Genomic DNA, 21,449 nt, shown 5'->3' on the forward strand with positions numbered 1-21,449 from the left:
ATCTTCAGCGCCTCTGAATATCTCAACTGGTAAGTCTGTTCCTCCTGTTACCTCTGAATTTATGATGGCTTCCTCTAACCCTCTCTCCTCTCAACCCATTTATACCACCTCTGATATTTCTCCCTCAATCATCAGAACCTCCCAACCTACACCAGTCCTAAATATAGCCCGTACTTTCATACCTCCCTCTGAACCTCAACAAACCCACCAAAGCACTTCATCTTCATCATCCTCAGCACCAGAATCACCCCCATATGTTTCCCTCTCATCTGACCCTGAATTTTCTGACCCTGAATCCCCAACCATAGCCACAATTTATGCACATAGACTTGCTTCACAACAACAAACACAAACACACTCTGAAGCAACTTCACCTCCACCACAACAAACAACCACCATACCTTCTGAAAACCAACCCTCTGACCATCCCACTTCTGTTATCAACCCACCAATTATCTCCGCTGAACCAGAACCAGGATCCGAACCTTTAGATTTAAACCCACTTTATGCTTCATCCCAAACATCTGAACCTTCACCAGAAGCAGAATCTGAACCCCAACCTGAGTTAGAATCTGAACCTCAAACCTTGAATCTCAGCCCTCCACCTCATACCTCTGAACCAGAACCTGAACCTGAACTTTCTAAACCTACCCTTAAGGAAGCCATCATGATAATTGCAGAGGCTTCAGTTCAAAAGGTCGATTCTCTGGTCTCTAACTCTGAAATCAGTGATGATCCTGAATCTGTAAGGACACACTGGAACAGAGTCATTGGCTGGATGACATCTGAGTCTTTTAGGCTGAAGAGTATCTCTGAACAAGTCAGAAATGACTACATCAGAGATGCTGAGGCAAGACTCCAGGAGAGACTTGCCAGAGAAGCTGAAGCCAGAAGGCTAGAAGAAGAGAGGTTGGCCAAGGAAGCTGAAGAAGAAGCAAAAAGGCTAGAGGAAGAAAGACTTGCTAAGGAAGCTGAACTCCTAAGGCAAAAGGAAGCTGAAGCCAAGGCTCTGGCAGATGCAGAAGCACAAGCTGCTGTAGAAGCTGAAGCTCAGCAGGCTCTGACTCTGGGGGAGTCCTCTTCTGTGATTCCTACGGTTCTTCAGACTCTGAAAGAACTCAAGCAAGATCAGAATGAACTCCGGGCCAGAATGGACAAGCAAGATACTGTCAACGAAAACATCCAGAACATGCTTGCTATGCTGCTTCAGAGAATGCCTCCGCCTCCGAACCCTTAGGCACTTAGGATTTATTTTTTGCTTGCCTATTAATTTTGCTTCTGTCTTCTTTTGAATCTGATGTTTTGTTTGTTGCCTTTGTGCTTCTATCTATGAATTTCCAGTTTTTCTCTTTATTTATTTTCTCTTTACTTATTCTTTTTTTATTATGTCTTTTTGATTATGACAAAAAGGGGGAGAAAGTAATTATTAGCTCTGATGAAAATATTGTCTAAAACCTTAAGCATTCTGCAACATTTTTTATAACAAAATTATCTAACTTGGACGTATGCAGAAAATTTCAGAAACCTCTTTACTTAAGAAACTCTGGTAAGAACTTCTGAACTCCCTAGCATTATCTCAGGGGGAGCTTCTGTCTATCTGATCTAATTTTATTCATGTTTCATCTGCTAATTTAAGTTGTTTTGTCATCATCAAAAAGGGGGAGATTGTAAGAACAAAAATTGTTCTACAACAGATTCCTTGATTTTGATGATAACAAAGGATGAAACCAAAAATGGCACCCTAACGAAAAGTTTCTAAGTGTGCAGGGTTCTAAAGAAAGAAGTAAGAAATCTGATGATGTCATCAGATAGAGTATCAGATCAGAAGCATATTATCAAATGATCAGAAGCTCTGAAGTAGAAACAAGCTCAAGAAGGTCTAACTCTGAACTAAACAACAAGTATCAGAAGCATCTGAACAAGAAGTAAGTCCTAGAACCTCTGACTCTGAACAACGCTATCTGAAGAATCTATTTAGATCAACATCAGAAGCAAGATTCCAAGGTTCTCCAGAAATACAAATACTCTGATTATGGATTTGCTAATCATGAAAGAGTAACGTTGAAGACAAGTAAAGATTTTCAAATGGATTTCCTAATTGAGAAAGAGACGTTAATCTCCAATCTCAATAAAGAAAATACTACTTGTGGTAAGTAGTCATTTCAAGAAGAAAAAGTCATCCTGCATTAGCTAATTATGTGATGGCGTAACTTCATCTCAATATCCACCAGTTTCAACTACTACTTCAACTGATCTATATAAAGGATTGCAAATCAACTTTCAGCAATACACGAGAGAACAATCAGCAAGCCAATAAGCCAAAACTATACTGAAACTTCAACATTCACGAAGCTTTTGCTTATAACGTGAAAAACTCTTGTTCTTAATTTTGTAATACTTGCTTTCTTAGAAGCACTCTAGATTACATAAATCTTTCATTTATTGTTTGTTGATTTCCTCAAGTGACTTAGTGTAGTCTGTAAACTTGAGAGGACTAAGAGATTTTTCTCTTAGGCGTTGTTTGTAATCTTTCAAGATTAGTGGATTAAGTCCTTGTTGAAGGCGAAATCACCTTGGCCGGGTGGACTGGAGTAGCTTTGTGTTATAAGCGAACCAGTATAAAATCCTTGTGTGATTTTCTTTTTGAAAAGCGCTTATTTTTTCTAAACAATTCAAACCCCCCCTTTCTTGTTTTTCTCCCCTTCACTTATGTATTATGATGTTAGTGTTATTACTAGTAGAAGACCCGTAGATGAAGATTAAAACCTCATGAATATACAAAATTGATAATAAAAGATAATTATAATTGAGAAGCTATTGTGTAAAATATAATGAATTGAATAATAATGTATATGAAATGAGTGAAAGTCAGAGTAATTTGAAAATATAAATTGTGCTTAGTTTAGTATATAAGTTTCATATAAATTATAAGTAAATAGTCATTGAAATGAAATTGCACCTCATAGAATTATAAGAAGGTAATGTTTAAAGTAAAAGTAAATAAGTAAGAAACATTAAATATATAAAATTCTAGACATTATTATAGAAAACTTCTCTGAAGACCACATTTATTGTTTGAGATAAAATGTTTTTGTCTTTGCCATGAAATAATATTTTGAGACCAGGTTTGCACTTGACTCTTGACATTGCTACATAGAGTTATCCGTGATTAAAAATATCTTTTGGCAAATATAAACCAACATAGTTTAAAGATTGACCTTGAGATTTGTTAATTATCATTGCAAATGAAACAATAATGGGGAATTGTCTTATAATAAGTTTGAATAACTAAGGAGATTGATAAGGAGATAAAGACATTCTTGGTATGTAAATGGTATTTCCAATGTGGGTATCTGATATAACTTTGTCTTTAATGACATGATTTGCTAGTCTAATCACCGTCAATCTTGTACCATTACAAAGGTCTTCAAATTGATCCAAATTCTTTATTAACATGATATACGTTCCAATTTTTAGTTTCATAGAATGATTTGGCAAACTTGATGTTTTCAAGCCATTCAAGAATTGAGTAGTTAAATGCTCGAAACCATCATTGTCATTAGCTTCTGACATGTCAATGGAGTCACTATTCAAAACTCCTTTGGATCACCTGTATAGTTGAATATTTTGACTTAGCATAAACATAGGAAAAAGTAAGAAAATAAAAAAGAAAAAAAAATAGACATAGAATGGTTACCTAGAAGAAGATTTGTGATGTAATAATTGATTTTATCCACTATTTCAATAGTTGAAGATAAAATAGCTCTACTTTTTAGGAAGGTAATATTAGTGAAATTTTGAAGGAGATTTGGATAAGTGCTTGTAACAATCTTTTCTATTGAATCCATATATATTTTTAGAAGTAACCGGTGGAATTGTAATTTCATTTGGTTCATATATTTTTCCATCACCAACTTCTAAAATCCATTCACAAAACTTATGAATCTCTTTAACATCAGTTGAATTTGATCCAGTTTCCAAACACATATTTTTGGTTAGTTCTAGAGCTTTACAATGATCCGAAATATATGAAGCATTTACTGTTGAATGGACAATGTCTTGTATAACTTGTTTGAAATCACCACCAAAGACGATAACTTTTCCTTCAAATTTTTCTGACATGCAACATTATCATTGTCCATTATATCTTTTAAAGACTTATCAAGAGATTCAAAACAAAATTTATTTGTCATAGAAGCCTCATCCCAAATTATCAGCTTTGTCATCTTTAGCAACCCATCAAGGTCAAATTTTTTCTCAATGTTACAAATAGAAATTTTCTAGATATGGTACAAGAATTTTGAATCTGAAATGTGATGTTCTTCTTCACGGTAAAAGTAGACTTGCAATTCCCCTTGAAATAACATTCAAAATAATATCGCGGTTTGAACGTAAAGCTGCTGATAGTGTGTTCCACATGAAAGTCTTCCTAGTTCCATCATAACCGTATAAAAAACACACCTCCTTTCTATTCAATCATTGCATATGCATGATTTCCTTAAATATGCGGTGCTGTTCTTTTACATTAACTCGTGGTTAGGATTTAAATAGAAAGTTTTTACGTACATAATTAAACAGTATGGATGAAATTTTCTATATATTTAACAGAAGCTTAAAAGTGCAAATAAAACAATAATATTCAGTCTCCAGAAACATTTATGATTTTGTTGATGCCATAGTGACATGTTTCTAACTATCCTGGCAGTGAAAACATTCAAAAGTGAAATATATATATATATATATATATGAGTGTACCATTAAATGAAGGTGCAAATAAAGGAAATAAAGCAATAAAATGCAGTTCCAGCAATTCAGAACCAGAAATCCACGCGAGTGTATTGGCTACTGTAACATAGGGAATTAAAACAATTGTACCGACAGTAAAAACATGGTGCAACTAAAGTCTAATAACTTGCCATGAATTAAAATAACAGTTCTGAGTACTGTTGCATACTCATTATCCAGCAATAACAATACATTTCTTGGCTACGTATCAGTACCGACATATCTTTGAAAAACTGAACGACAGTGAGATATGTGCGACATTAAAATTGCTAACCTATTATATAGCGGGCATAAAAATTGCTAACGTACTATATACTGGACATGAAGTTAAGCGGCACAACTTAATACTGACATAAAAATTTCTCTGTTCAAATAGAATTCCATATGATAAGTATATCCAAGTGTTACGTCATATATGATTTGGTCGATCTATTGAAGCTAATAACAACACAGTAACAAGTAACAGAAAGTTTTCGCAGAAATACACCAGAATCCCAATTGTAAGCGTATTTTATTTCCTCAATGAATTCTTTGTAATTTTGTAGAAATCCCATAGATAAACACGCTTATCTGAAAATTGCATGTTTAAACCCCACAATAGTCTTGAGATCATCATAACTTGTAGGCCCTTTCTTTATTGTCAACAACATTTGCATATAGTATAATTCCTCGATTGTTGGAGGTACCCAAATTAAGCGACCAATTGTGTAACCTTTATTCCTTGGTTTCCAACATCTTGTTTTCTTGACATAAACAACTTGGACACAAATTGTCCATATGTCAATAGTTTGGCTTAAACATATTTTCTATTTGCCACAAACTAAGATGTAAACATGGACTTAGTTACACTCGCCTTAAGAGGACATTGCCAATTTGTTTAAAGTCTTTGTAGTACTATGAATTCTCTCCTTCCATGTGAAAAGATAAATTTTCAACGGCCGATTTTCTTCTATGGATAGAATATGAAAAAATTCTCCAACACGCTTAGTTAGGTGAAACATATCTACAATCAAGGTATTATTTGATTTCTTCATCATTCCCTTCACCACCAGCCACACTTGGAACAATAACAACTGATATTCTATCAGAATCCTTGTTGATGTACTTGAAGAGATATTTAATAAAAGTACTTTGATTGAACCACTCCACGTTGATGTGTTCTTCATATTTCATAAGAAAAATGTGGGTTGTGGGGCACAACATGATCGTCATGAAGCATGATTCCATTCTTCTCAATTGTAAAGTCGTTATCCATTCTTCTATAAATCGGATATCCATCTTGATCAACTATGGTGACATCTTAGAAATTCTTTGAATAGTTCTTAGAACACTTTCCATTGGTCATGCATGGACATTTAGGGTTTTCCATTCCACACGGGCCATAAACCATGTGGTTCTTCACAATACTATACACCTTTGGTTGTTTTAAAGGATCTTGTAACTTAGTAGAAATGATATTGTCAATGTCATCAGGTGCTAAGTATTTATTTGATGGATGTAAGAAGATTACGAGGTGGGCATGCGACAAACCTCTTTTCTGGAATTCTATGGTTTACATGTCTGTATTGAAAAGCATAGATTGTATTAAAGTAATGTAAAAATGAAAATTATAAAAAGTAGTAGATTTAAGTCAATGTAGTAAGATGTTAGATAATAGGTTATCAAAATTCATTTTAAAAACTCTAACAATGATATCAAATCTATCTTGTGGCTTCAAGTTTAGAGGAAGCAAAACTTGCTGAATTTTAGGCCAATTTGGATTGCATATGAAAGTAATGAAAAGATCTGGAAAACCGACTTTACTACAAATAGCCATGCCATCATAGTATATTTGATCAATAAATCTCCTATTACCAACATAAGATGAAGGTAAGATGACTCGTTTTCCTATGTTTGACCCAAATGTTTGACTTTGGTCTCCTTCTTTATTAAGACTTCGATACTTTGAAACTCGAAGCTTAGATTGATTATTACAGAGCCATTTCAATCTTTCTCTCTCTAACATGGTTAATTGTCAATCAAAAACTGTTGAAATAATCTCCTAGATGACAAAAGAGTTTTACCTTCTTCACATCTTGTTTGAATTCGAAAAACCAACCACTCTCGAATAATAAGTATGTTTCTTGGGTTATCATCGAAGATATCGAGATCTCGGTGAGCCATATTTGGTGTATAACCATCTTCTCCATATGGAAATATCAAAGGATATTATTAAGCCAAATAACTTGCATGAAATTTATAATATGTTTTAGTGTTTCCCATTGTCTCTGCATAATAATGTCTCTTTCTTCAATCGTGTTAACATCACTAACTATTAAAGTTGCAACCTCAAAAACAGTTGGTTGGTTGTACACTATTCCATCTGGATATCTATTTGTAATAAGTATGAGTTTCAAGTTGTGTACACTGCCTTGATTAAGTCTTTGTCTTTCCATGAGGAAACTCTTGGCATGTGTATTATGAGTGTACAACATATCAGATAGATTATGTACGATGCTAGGATCGATGCGTTTTTTGTTCCTAAAATTCAAAAAATAAGTAAGTATATATGTAAAGAAGGTTTATATTAATATTGGATGCATATAATATATATACATATTGTAGTTCTTCCATTCTATTTGCAATTTTATTTTCTGTATCATAAATATAGAGCTGTGAAAATTCCGGTGGCTGACTTTCAGGTGAGAATAAACTTCCAATGCGGTGGCAAGTTTGATCTTGGATCCTTATTGTTGGTGGAATCCTTCCATTATTAAATTTGTTATCCAATTTATTGTCGGGTGAAGTGAACACAAACATCATGTTGTATGTAATTATTTGTGACCGGAAATTCTTACTATATTTGGAATCATGATCAAATAGCAAATGTGATAATAAATTTGGAGGATGTTTCAAGAAAGGTAGTTCAACTTTGCCATTACTACAACATAATTGGTACTTGGGATTTGCCGCATGATTATGTTTGTCCATTCTCTCTTGATACCACATCAAACGCTTAACAATGTCTACACTCAATCATTACATCATCCAAATCGTAATAATTTGAACATGATAAATGAAATTCAATGAACATAATACAACAGATAAAGTTATAAGTCATGAGTGTAGAATGTTGTGTGTACCTCAGCTCCTCTGCTGTTGAAAATGGTGGAGATATGTCGTCATTATCCAAACTTGAGTAATGTTTTGATTGTTGTGCTAATGTATTAAAATGTATGTTAATAGATGTCATTTATAGTCAAAATGTTATAAAATAAAAGTCTAACCTGTCATAGAAATGGTTAATAGAAATTTTTTCATACAATATTGCAGATATTATTCAAAATGTTATAAAATAAGCATGAACATATAATTTCAATATACTGTATCATATTACAGATCATATATTCATGGAAATGGAAACAGAGGTAATGTCATTTTAGAGTCACAATCATATATAAATCAAGAAATTTTTTTAAAGCCAAAATCGATTTAATTTAAAAAAAAGTACAATACCAATGCAATGATAATTATAAGTAGTGCAAAAAAATTTGGTAAAAACTGTTATATTTTATTCGTCAGCCTTGGCTGGTTTATATAGTGAAGATACAATTATTACAATTTATTTTTTCCTTAATTGAGAATAAAGAAAAATAAAGATAGTATTAAAGACAATAATAAAATCGGAAATAATATATTTTTCAACACCCCTCTCAAGTTGGTGCATAGATATCTATCATGTCCAACTTGTCTATCAAATACTCAAAAGTAGGCATTGCCAAACTTTTGGTCAGGATATCCGCAGTTTGTTGACTTAAAGTCACGAAGGGTCGACATATGATTCCCGCATCTAACTTCTCCTTTATGAAATGTCGATCAATCTCAATATGCTTGGTTCTGTCATGTTGAACTGAATTATGAGCTATGCTAATAGCAGCTTTACTGTCAGAGTACAATTTCAATGGAAGCTCAATTTTCATCTTAAGTTCTTCTAGGACTCTAAGGATCCATAATCCTTCATAAATACCTTGAAACATAGCTCTAAACTCGGCCTCTGCACCACTCCTTGCTACAACTCCTTGTTTCTTGCTCCTCCATGTCACAAGATTACCCCAAACATAGGTATAATTTCCAGATGTTGATCTTCTATCTGTGACTGAACCTGCCCAATCGGCATCGGTGAAGATAGACACATTTTTTTCACTAGTCTTCTTAAAAAATAATCATTTTCCAGGATTTCCCTTCAAATATCGCAGTATCCTATATACTGCCCCAAGATGTTCCTCGAAAGGAGAATGCATAAACTGACTCATTACACTAACTGAGAAAGCAATATCAGGTCGGGTGTGTGACAAATAAATCAGTTTTCCAACCAATCTCTGATATCTCCCAGTATCAACAGAAACATTACCTTCTCCCCAAAGTTTAGCATTAGGATCCATAAGGGTATCTGCAGGACGACATTCACTCATTCCTGTTTCTTTCAACAAGTCTATAATGTATTTCTGCTGTGAAACCACAATACCATTTTTTGACCGAGCAACCTCCATACCTAGAAAATATCTCATGAATCCCAAATCCTTGATTTCAAAGTCTACTACCAATTTCTCTTTTACTCTTGCCATTTCCACTGTATCGTCTCCAGTAAGGACAATATCATCAACATAAACAATCAGGACAACAACATTCCCATTGTGGGAGAATTTTGTGAACAAGGTGCGGTCAGACTGTCCTTGGATGTACCCTTGTTTCTTCATGAACTGAGTGAATTTTTCAAATCAAGCTCTAGGGGACTGCTTTAATCCATACAAAGACTTATTTAGTTTGCACACATTTGATCCAAATTTGTTTTCAAAGCCAGGAGGAATGTCCATATATATTTCTTCTTCTAGATCGCCATTAAGAAAGACATTCTTAACATCTAACTGGTGCAAAGGCCAATCCATGTTAGCAGTAAGAGACAAAAGAATTCTGACAGTGTTCAATTTTGCAACAGGAGCAAATGTCTCTGAGTAATCTATACCATAGGTCTGAGTAAAGCCTTTAACCACCAAGCGAGCCTTGTACCTTTCAATTGACCCATCTGAATTATACTTCACAGTAAACACCCATTTGTATCCAACTGTCTTCTTGCCATCTGGTAGTGGCGTAACACTCCAAGTTTTGTTCTTTTCTAGAGCTTTCATCTCCTCAAGTACAACCTCCCTCCACTTTGGAATTTCTAGAGCAACCTGTACACTTTTTGGAATTTCTACACTAGAAAATTTTGAAGTGAAGGCAGACATAGATGAAGACAAATTTGATTATGATATAAAATTGGACATGGGATGTTTAGTGCAAGATCTGACAGGTTTTCTAATGGCAACAGGATCATCTATATCAGGATACAAAATACGAATCTCAGAAACAGAGATAAACTTACCTTTTCTTTTGTTAGGAAATTGATCATTCCCCGGTTCAGATTCCTGGCAGTATTGGGATGTGGACTTGTCCTTTCCTTTATGGTGTTTTTTCACAAAAATCTTTCCTTTCCAAGTCCCGTTTCCTAATTCAAATTTGTTTTGTTGAAGTGACTCATTATTTTGTGGCATTTCAATTAGATCATCATTATCATCGTGTTCAGGATTCTCATTATTTTCTACAAGAGGAAATGTAGGCTCGGATTCACAAGGTTCCTTACTCATGACAAGAGTAGGATCAGATAAAGAATCGTGACCATTTTCTATTGGTGCAGGTTTAAAAAACTTAGAATTTTGTGATATTGGTAAAGATAAGTTATTTAAAAAACTCATGTCCTCAATTTGAAACGAGTATTCGTTTATCTCCCCCCTTTGAAGACGTGTGTCATCAAAAAAAGGTTTATTTTCAAAGAATGTAACATCCATAGTGACAAACATTTTCTTATTTTTTGGATCAAAACATTTATATCCTTTTTGGGTTAGGGAGTATCCAACAAAGATACATTTTATAGCACGTGACTCAAGTTTTCCAACATCTTTATGTTCATGAACAAAGGTTGTGCAACCAAAGATTTTTAAAGTCAAATCAGTTAAAACACGAGTACTAGGAAAAGATTCTTTGAAGACGTTAATAGGAGTTTGAAATTTGAGAATTTTGGAGGGCATTCTGTTAATTAAATACGCAGCTGTTAAAACAGCTTCGCCCCACAAATAATTTGGTACTTTATTTGAAAAAAGTAGAGCTCTAGCAACCTCTAGTAAATGCCTATTTTTTCTTTCGGACACTCCATTTTGTTGAGGAGTATTAGGACATGAACTTTGATGTACAATCCCATTTTTTAGAAAAAAATCACCCAGGATAGTGTTAAAATATTCTTTGCCATTATCACTTCTAAAGATTTAGATATTTGTTTGAAATTGGTTCTGCACCATTAAAACAAAATTCTTTACAGCCTGACAAACATCTGATTTCCCCTTTAACAAGTACACCCAACATACTCTTGCATGGTCGTCTATAAATGTGATAAACCATTTTTTGAGAGAGAGTGTACTTGTACGGTTAGGGCCCCAAACATCACTGTGTATAATAGAAAAAGGTTTTGATGGCTTATAAGGTTGTATTGAAAACTGGAAACGATGATGCTTTGCAAATTCACATGCTTCACATTTAAACGGAGAAAAGTTTTTATTGTGAAATATCTTAGGAAACAAGTGTTTTAAGTAACGAAAACTAGGATGACCTAATCTTAAATGCCATACCATAATGTTGTCATCTTTATTATTCAAAACAGAAAAATACTCAAAGCAGGAACTTATTGTTTTTGAAGGTAGTTGTGATGCAAATCCAATTTCAAGGTAGTAGAGTCCTCCACTCTCCTTAGCACTGCCAATCATCTTCCCCGAGTTCAAATCCTGAAAGACACAGTGAGATCGGAAAAAATTAGTTTGACAATTTATATCTTGGGCTAATTTACTCACGGATATTAAATTACAAGATAAATTTGGAACATGAAGGATATTTTTAAGAGTTAACATTTGAGACAATACAACTGACCCTTTACATGCAATGGCTGAAAAAGAGTCATCCACAATTTTTATTTTTTGATTACCTGCACATGGACTATATGAAGAGAACAAAGTAGATTCACCTGTCATGTGATCGGAGGCTCCTGAATCTACTATCCAAGTATGACTGGGACTGACACTAAGAAATGCAGAATTACCTTTTGTTGCTATAGAGCAAGAAGGGGTTGGAGACTCAAGGAGTTTGTACAGTCTGTCTAGTTACTCTGTAGTGAATGGAAACTGAGACGGAGGAGGTTGCTGCCCTTGATCAAAATTACTAGCCTGAAATGCACGACCACTTTTCTTCTTCCAGTTAGGAGGTTTGCCTTTGAGCTTCCAACAAGTTTCACGTGTATATATTCACGCTTGCAGTGATCACACCAAGGAACTTTGTCTGACCTTCTTCCCTCGTCAAGGTTCCTAGTAGGCAAAGCTGAGCCTTCAGATTCAGAATTTCGTTGTGTCTTACCCATCATAATTCCTTACCGTGTCTCTTCCCTTCTTATTTCTGCAAAAAATTCACGAAGAGTTGGCAATGGTACTTTTCCTAAAACTCTACCTCTTACCTCATCAAGGTCTTTATTGAGCCCAACGAGAAACATGAATACACGATTATTTTCTTGCCTCTTGAGAAACAAAACATTGTCTTCTGTACACCTTCAATTGTCATCATAACAGAGATCTAACTCTTGCCACAGTGTTAACAGTTCATTGTAATAAGCAGTTACACTCCTGTCACCTTGTTTCGCATGCCATAACTTTGATTTTAAACCAAAAATTTGAGAGGAGTTTTGAATATCAGAGTATGTTTCCTTAACAGCTTCCCAAACATCCTTTGCGGAAGGTAAAAACATGTAAGGCTTACCTATTCCAGTTTTCATAGAGCTTACCAGCCACGCAATAATCAAAGAGTTTTCCGACTTCCATTGTTTGTAACGGGGGTCTCCTGTTGCTGGTTCAGCTACTGCTCCTGTTAAGAAATCAATTTTTCCTTTGCTATGCAATACAACTCGAACGGTTTGAGCCCATTCATTATAGTTATTCCCATTCATTTTAGGGATATTGACCTTGAGGGAGTATGAGGAACCCTTTTGATCATTACCGCCTATGTTGGAATAACCGTCACCAAAAACAATGTTGTTCATGTTTCCATTGTTGCCGTCATTACTCCCATTGTTTATGACCACCAGTGGTTCCTCATGTACACCGTTTCCGCGGCCACCACCATTTCCACGGTCGAAGCCCGAATCAGATTATTGTTGGTCGCCATTACTGCTATTGTTTATGACCACCGGCGGTTCCTCATGTACACCGTTTCCGTGGCCACCGCCCGAATCAGATTGTGGTTTGTCGCCATGGTTGGATCTAGTGTAGGCTTGTGATAGGGGAGGCCACCTGTTGTTGTCATTCGCTATAGGAGGTTAACCGGGTATGTGAATTGGGTCGAACAAAAAATATGTTCAGGGAAATTTTATGGTAATCCCTAACCCAACAAAAATAGGTTGAGGAAAGCTTTTACGGTAACCCCTAACCCAGTGCTCTTGATACCATATTGATTTTTTTTTTGGTAAAAGCTGTTATATTTTATTCGTCACCCTTAACTGGTTTATATAGTGAAGATATAATTATTACAATTTTTTTTTCTTAATTGAGAATAAAGAAAAATAAAAATAATATTAAAGACAATAATAAAATCAAAAATAATATATTTTCCAACAATAAGGTATCCACGCAAAAAGTTTAAATTGTGAATAATGACATCAAAAATATGTTATAAAAAATGGATAATGAAATTACAGCCAAGGACATTGATGGATAACATGGAATTGTGTTGCATATCTAAGAAATGGTCGTAGTCCGAATCATCGTTAACATCACTTTCAAAATCTAAATTTACTTTAAATGTAAAAATCGGACATCTTGCAGGGGTTGTGGCTGCATTTCTTGTTGAATTTTCCACACGTAATGAGGGGATAATTGACAAAGCTGTGAAGATCAGTTATAAAACGTTAGTATGGAACGTAGTAGATCATCATATGAAGTGCATGTGGATGTGTATGAAAATTATTTGATCATAAGTATGAAAAATAAGAGTCCGGTGTGTAGTTGTTGGTTGGGGAGAAATATTTTTTTCTTGGTCGTTCCTCGTAAAAGAAATAGGTTAGGACTTAGCAAGTCTTACATGATAGTGGTAGATGTGTGTTGCCGAATTGGTTGAAGCCTTGTTGTGTTTGCTGTTGGCAGAAGTACATCTGGATTTACATTTTCAATTCCTATATGCGTGACAACCGTGGAGAATTTTGAGAAAAAGTTTGTTCTCATGTTATAAAGGTTGAATAGTTTCGGTGAAGTATGGATAGAATGTGTCAATCAAGTGGATTGTGTTTGTTGTAAAATGATATCTATGCGCTGTCCACCAGACATAATTTTGTTGATAATTTGTTAGCTTGATATTGCTAGTGTACTATCAGATAGGAGAACTCGATTGGTGGTAGGTTTTGTAGTCATATCGTGTTTAGAGCGTTTTGTCTTTTTCTGTTTAAGTATGCATAATCTTCACAATCTTATTCTTTTAGTTTAAAAGTTCCTTCAAATGAATGGTTCATCAAGGAAGGCATGTGGTGTTAATGTTGATAAAAGTGAGAGAAAAAATATTTCAGGATATATTTCAAATAAATTAATCGATAGGACTGTATATCGAATTTTCAAATAAATAAATATAACAAATACAAAATCACTCGGGAACATATATATAAATTGTCATGCAGATACATTACTTAACACAAATAAATGAAGGATGAAACCAAAACAAATTGACATACTTTGTAAATTATATACGGAGCATCAATTGTATAAACAAACTTTTGTATATTTGTCTATACAGATAAATTAACATATTATGACTCATAATATTAGGAAGAACTTTTTCTTTTTGCATGTTCCTTTTTGAGCACTTCAAACAAGCTTCCATCATAAACACCACGAATTGTTTCTTTGGGAAGTAAACCATTCTTGTCTTTCGCAAGTTTGTAAAGAATTTTCCATTCAACAAAGCCACCAATCCTTCCTTTGATATCTTTAGGTTCTCTATTTGCCTTTATCAACTCGTCGAGCTCATCATGTGTTAAAGCATTTGGATGAGTATGTGCATGTTTCATGAAAATTTCTTCAAATTTTGATTCAACAAACCTTCCTTCACTGTCATAAGCTCCACTGTCACTGCCATGTTTGCCTAGTTTGATATTCTTAACTTCAATTGGAAAAAGTGGAGATGGAAACTTTCCCTACACGACAACAACAACAATATAAATAACAGCGTAATTTGTTGTCTGTTTTTCTTCTATTGGGATTTTTACATACCGGACGAGTAGTCTGACTGAGGGAAATATTGATGAAAACAGCAGCTGCAGTTGATAACAACACTCCACTCCCGATTTCACGCATCGCTGTTGTTCATTCATTCATCCATTCATTATTAACCAAAATCTAATGAAAAACTTAATTCTAATAAATTAAAAGAATTTGTGTAGAAACAAAAATACCTCGGAAAGTTTCCCATGGATAAATAAGACCATCTTTATTGACATCAAAGAAAGCAGCATGTTTCTGAAGAAAATTTTCATGAACTGGATTATGTTTCTTATCCTCAACACCACCAACAAATCCTACAAGTAAATTAAAATTTAGAAAACATCAATCTATGAAATAGAATTAACAAAGCAAAACATAATCGAAAAGAAGACAAATTTTGTAGCATAATACCTTCCTCTAATTGCTTGCAATCTGATGAAGAAGATGCCATGTTGATGTATAGAATGCTTAACTAAAAAAAATGAATTTTAGAGGAAAGTGATTTTGAGCAAGTGTTGCTTTTAGTTTAATGTGTTGTGCATTTATAGGTGAAAGAAAGCGTAGCGTGTAGGATATAGTATCATGGCTTTTATATATGTTTCATCTTATCTTTCTGTTTTGGAACTGTCATAAGCAATATTAATAAATAGAAAACTTGTTCTTTTTGATATATGATTCAATCGTTTGTTTATGATGAAAGCAACAACAGTTGGCTCATAAACCATTCAAAAGCAAAACTTCAAAGGTAATAATGAGTTCATAAGTTTTGTTGTGTAGTTAATCTGATTTCAAAGAGTGCACTCTTCAACTATATTTGGTTTCACTTTTAGAGTCTTTATAGTTGATATGAACATATAAAATTAATCTCAATATGTTTAGTTCTATTCGAATAAAATTGATTTTAATTTGAAGCTACAGCAGGGTACACTCTTGAACTTCAAGATAGAAAGTTATGGGATCAAATCAAATAAGTGCAAAATGTAGAAATCAAGTTATGGGATTGTAGCCAACCTGCTAAACACATGCCCAACCCTGCCAAATTATGAGATCAAATACTTGCTTGTTTTTGGATTACCCAAATTATTTGATATTCTCTAAATAATTGCAAGATAGAGTATTTGTTAGGTGACACCTTTCATACCTTAAAGTATAGATTAACTTTATTTAAAGCAATATTAAATCCACAAGAATTAAATTCTCCAATGAAAAGTCTTAGAGGGAAAGAGAGAAAGAGTTTTCATGAGCAGTTCATCTAAGCAGGATAGTTTTGATAGCTTAAGATAGTATTAAATGTCAGCCATCAGATGTATTAATACGGATCAACTTTAACTTTAACAAGATGAAAGAATATTGAATATTACACTTGGGTGGGAATATGAAAATATAAAAAACGGTCTATATGGGTGAATAGATCTAAATTAAAATTCAACAGCCGTTTTAAAAAATCAGAGTGTTTTCAGAAATGAGTTGTGAGTGAAATGTTTAATGCGAAAATGAAAATTATACTATTCAAATATTGATCATGTTAACATGAATTGTTTCACAATTATCAAAGATTAATATGATGAAACGCTTGGTATAGATTGATTCAATTGCGTAATGCACAAGAAGTGTTTACACAATGATTCAATAGATGGAGTTCTAAGGTCAATTTGTTTTCAGATTATTAATCACCAACCTTGTTTGACAAATTATCCAATTCCAACAAAACCTAATGTTTACGCAATAAATCGCTATCAATGAACTAATGATATACTACGGTGGTTTTGAAAAACCTAAGCATGCAAATAGTATGAAATTAAATGCATGAGTAAGAGTGAGAGATGACACCAAGATTTATAGTGATTCGGCGTTTGTCTTCGCTTTGCCTACGTGTACTCTTCAATGGTTTCCCATTGGAACATAGCTCCTTGTTATTTGACAAATATTTTCAAGAGTTCATACAATCACCAATCGACAATACAATAGAGAAAATAAATCTCCTATTTGGATCTTGACTTGTATACAACACACTTGTCAAACTCTTCTATGTAGTTTTTACTTAAATACGTTTCTTAAATATTCCAATATCACCAATTCTGCTCCAACCCCTTGATCCTACCGATTCCTTGAGCGGTGAAATTGTCCGGAGATCTGAGAAGAACTCTGCCTTATCTGTAGCCTTCCACGCAATCATTACTAAGACAATTCTGGAGAGAAGAACCTACTTCTTTTCAATGAAATTTGTCACCACCATTGACAATCACCTCAATCTTGCTAACAACTTGAAACACTTGACAAGATCTCTAAGAGCAATTATTTTCAATGGCGCGCCTCCTTCAATCAATTATTCATCTCTCATTATCAAGATCAGAATAAAAGGAAAACAAAAATTTAAAAATCCGCCAGTTGATCCGAATCAGGGAGCGAGTAATTTGAATCATGAGCCACGTGATTCGAATCATGTACAAAAATTGATTTGAATGAAATGTCACATCCATGACAGAGAAACTATTGAAAAAGTGAGTGATTCAAATCATGTTGAAATTTTGATTCGAATTAAATCAAACGAAATTGGTCACCAGAAAAATGATTCAGATCAAGTGCAAAAATGTATTCGAATCAAATGACTAGGTTTCACTACTGTCTAATTTGATCATAATCATAAAATCCGTGTAAACTGTATGATTCGAATCAAACATGTAAAATCTCAAATTTTCATGATTTTAAAGGTACTTTAAGATTTAACTTTGAATCAAACTCAAGTAAAAAACACAAAAAGGTTTTCATTCCACTTACTCATGCAATTGATCCAAAAACATCATGATCAAGATCAAATCTAACTAAAGTTGTATGCATGTTTAAAATGAATCTTTTTAAACTTGATTCCGAGAGGTACAATCATGAAGGAGACTCAACAAATCGAAAGTAAATGAAAGATGAAAGCAATAAGACAAAGAACAAAATAACCGGATATAGATGCTCCCCGTGAATGAAGTAGGGACATGCAACTACAATTACAACTCAACTAGACAAACCTTCTATGTCATGTTACTAAAACATATATGTGTACATAACAATGTTGAATTTAGAACTCAACTAGACAAACCTCCATGTCAAATTACTCAAACATAGAGGTGTACATAAAAATAAAAAGGACTCTTGTAAACCCTATCACTTTAAAATCTTCAATGTGAATGATTTCTTTCCAATGTAGGTTTGAGATCCTTATATAGAAAAATAACTTTGGCCTTTTTCCTTGTGGATCTCCAGTTATTTTCATCCACAATCTTTGCACAATCTGTTGGATATTTGATTTTCTCTTTGAATATCTCCAACAAAAAGATATGACTTGGTTTGTTACAAGTTCAAATTTAAATCTGATTAGATCTTCAGAGCTATCTAACAAATCATATAATCATATTGCTAAACCAATAACAAGAAAGATTAATTGAATCTTCTAAATGATCATGTTAAAACACAGAGGTCTGACGCATGTTGCATAAGGCCCAGATGTCGTACCACATGCTGAAGCATCGCGTCCAACATGTGTCCTTTTTTGCATTTCCATACAGCTTTAAAAATCTAGGCCAATCTTTAACACTTGAAAACTTCTCCAAGGTGTTATTTTCCTAAATGCAAACAATTCAAAGGACCAATCCACTAGGAACAACAATCTCTCTATTTGGAAAATTATGACAAAACAACTCTTCAAGATAAATAACACTTCTTCGATCATAACAAGTGACCGCTAGTATATGTACTAGATATTCATAGAATTTAAGCAACATCGACTTCCATGTATCAGAGTTAGGCACTAGCAGCAACAGAAGTCAGAAGCATCAACATTCATATGCTTACACATAGTCTGTTTTGTTGCTCCAAACCAAATAAAAAATCATGCAATAATTCACAGACTTAGTCATCCATGAATCTACTATCACATAGCTAATAGCATACAATCCTACTAACTAACATATATTAGTATTCATTTATTCATATACTTATTCATGCACACACAATCATTTAGTAGTTGATATCAGAATATGCAATAACACATATAGATATGCTTTTACATAAACAAAGACATGTACCAGATGTCTTGCCCGATGATCCAGCATGGAGCACAACATTAGCACTTACCAGAGATGGTTAGTACCAAACAACAACCTGTGTTACTTCAACACTTAACAACACTTCATACTCCCCCTTTTTGCCTTAATTTAGCAAAGGGTTAGCACACCAGAACTACATCTAGAAGTTAGTCATGCAAAGTTTAGTATGTTAGCACATACATAACCAAAAACATGAGAAAACAACTTAAACAACATCTCATAAAATCGGTATTAACATTACATAATATCAAGAGGCTAAAAATCCATTACAAGTCCATAAAAAAAACACCCTTCAGTCATGCCTGATTGAAGCCATGAAGAATATCCAATCTTCATCAACCACTGAGTCACTTTCTTCCATTAGATTTATCTTTACAACTATCATCCTTATAATTGAAGTCTTTCCAGATACATTTTCTCCAGCAGATGATCCACGAACTTGAGCAGAGGAACCAATTTCCCTATTCTTGTTCCTCTCAGCAACTAGAAACTTCTCAATAGACTTATCAATGTTGACACCCTTTTTAGAGGAAATCCTCTTCGAATTCTTCTGGTTCTGACTCATGTTGATTGGCACACGTGGTTGGAAGAAGAAATAGAAAACTACTTTATTAGTACCATGTAGGACGAAGAGAACTTTTGTTTGGCTTGTAACGCCTTTCCAAATATAAGAAGTGATTGAAAAAGATTAAATCACCCTAAATATATGTGCACCATAGAGAATAGGAGAGAGAATTTGGCGTGGTCTCCAAGCACGTTTCCCTAGCTTTGACTGCTATAAGACCTCACATATGCACACACAAAGTACACTTCTCAATTGTTTAAAACATACATCATCTAAAGGCTCGGTGAATATGTTAGTTAGTTGTTGGTTAGTTGCAATGTGCTATAAATTGACCAATTTATCCTCCACAAGATCCCTAATAAAATGATGGTGTATGTCAATATGCTTGGTTCTAATATGTTGGATAGGATTCTTTGAGATATTGATGGCGCTCATGTTGTTACAATACAATGTCATGACATCTTGTTCGATATTGTATTCTTTTAGCATCTGTTTCATCCAGAGCAATTGAGTGCAGTTGCTTCCAATGACAATGTATTAAACTTCAGCAGTAGATAGAGAGACCCAATTTTTATTCTTCATGAACCAAGAAATTAGATTGTTGCCAAGAAAGAAACATCCACCTGAAGTACTTTTCTGTTATAAGCACTTCCAGCCCAATCTGCATCACAGTAACCTACTAGAATAGGATTTGTATCATGAGAGTATAATATGCCATAGTCATAAGTCCCTATGATGTACTTCAGGATCCTATTTACTTAAGTGGTATGGATAAACTTAGGATTAGCTTGGTACCTAGCACATACACCTATAACATATGTAATATCAGTTTTCCTAGCTATGAGATATAACAAACTTCATATCATGCTTCTATAGAGAATTTGATCTACATTCACTCCATTTTCATCCTTAGAGAGCTTTAAGTGATTTTTAGTAGGAGTTTTCTTATGGCTTACGTTGTCAATACCAAACTTCTTTACTATATTCTTAGCATACTTGCTTTGAGTCACAAAAATACTGTCATCCATTTGCTTAACTTGTACACCAAGGAAATAAGTGAATTCTCCTACATGACTCATTTCAAACTCTGAATTCATTTATTGAACAAAATACTACACCATCGTGTCTGACATCCCACCAAACACTATGCCATCCACATATGTTTGGGTTATCATCAACTTCCCTCAATCATTATTCAAAATTAGAGTTTTGTCTATTCCTCATCTATAGTATCCATGGTTGATCAGGAAATCAGTTAGTCTTTCATACCATGCTATGGGAGCTTTCTTCAATCCATAGAGGAATTTATTTATTTTGAACACATAATCTGGAAAGTCGGGATCAGTGAACCCCTTAGGTTGTTGCACATAGACCTCTTCATGAAGATACCCATTTAAGAAGACACTTTTAACACCATTTGAAACCATTTGAACTTCAGCATGCAAGACATTCCTAACAATAGTCTTATGGATTCTAGTCTGGCTACTAGTGAAAATAATTCATCAAAGTCTAATCCTACTATTTAAGCATACCCTTGAGCAATTAACCTTTCCTTATTCCTTGTTACATTACCATTTTCATCAGATTTGTTCTTATAAATCCACTTGGTACCAATGACATTCACATCTTCTGGTCTAGGAACTAGCTCAC

The 21,449-nt window shown here is 34.1% G+C and overlaps 1 protein-coding gene across 1 annotated transcript; it reads right to left on the reverse strand.

Annotated features, from left to right (window-relative positions):
* Positions 1-14,516: 14,516 nt before the first annotated feature.
* LOC127098301 (probable peroxygenase 5) lies at positions 14,517-15,743 on the reverse strand. The gene is made up of 4 exons (XM_051036858.1): positions 15,552-15,743; positions 15,332-15,454; positions 15,150-15,235; positions 14,517-15,073 (listed from the first exon to the last, which is right to left on the reverse strand). The coding sequence occupies exons 1-4, from the start codon at positions 15,589-15,591 to the stop codon at positions 14,702-14,704; spliced, it is 621 nt and encodes a 206-aa protein (XP_050892815.1). The 5' UTR covers positions 15,592-15,743; the 3' UTR covers positions 14,517-14,701.
* Positions 15,744-21,449: the final 5,706 nt, after the last annotated feature.

The sequence above is a fragment of the Lathyrus oleraceus genome, chromosome 6 (assembly GCF_024323335.1).
Source record: "Lathyrus oleraceus cultivar Zhongwan6 chromosome 6, CAAS_Psat_ZW6_1.0, whole genome shotgun sequence".
NCBI lineage: Eukaryota > Viridiplantae > Streptophyta > Magnoliopsida > Fabales > Fabaceae > Lathyrus > Lathyrus oleraceus.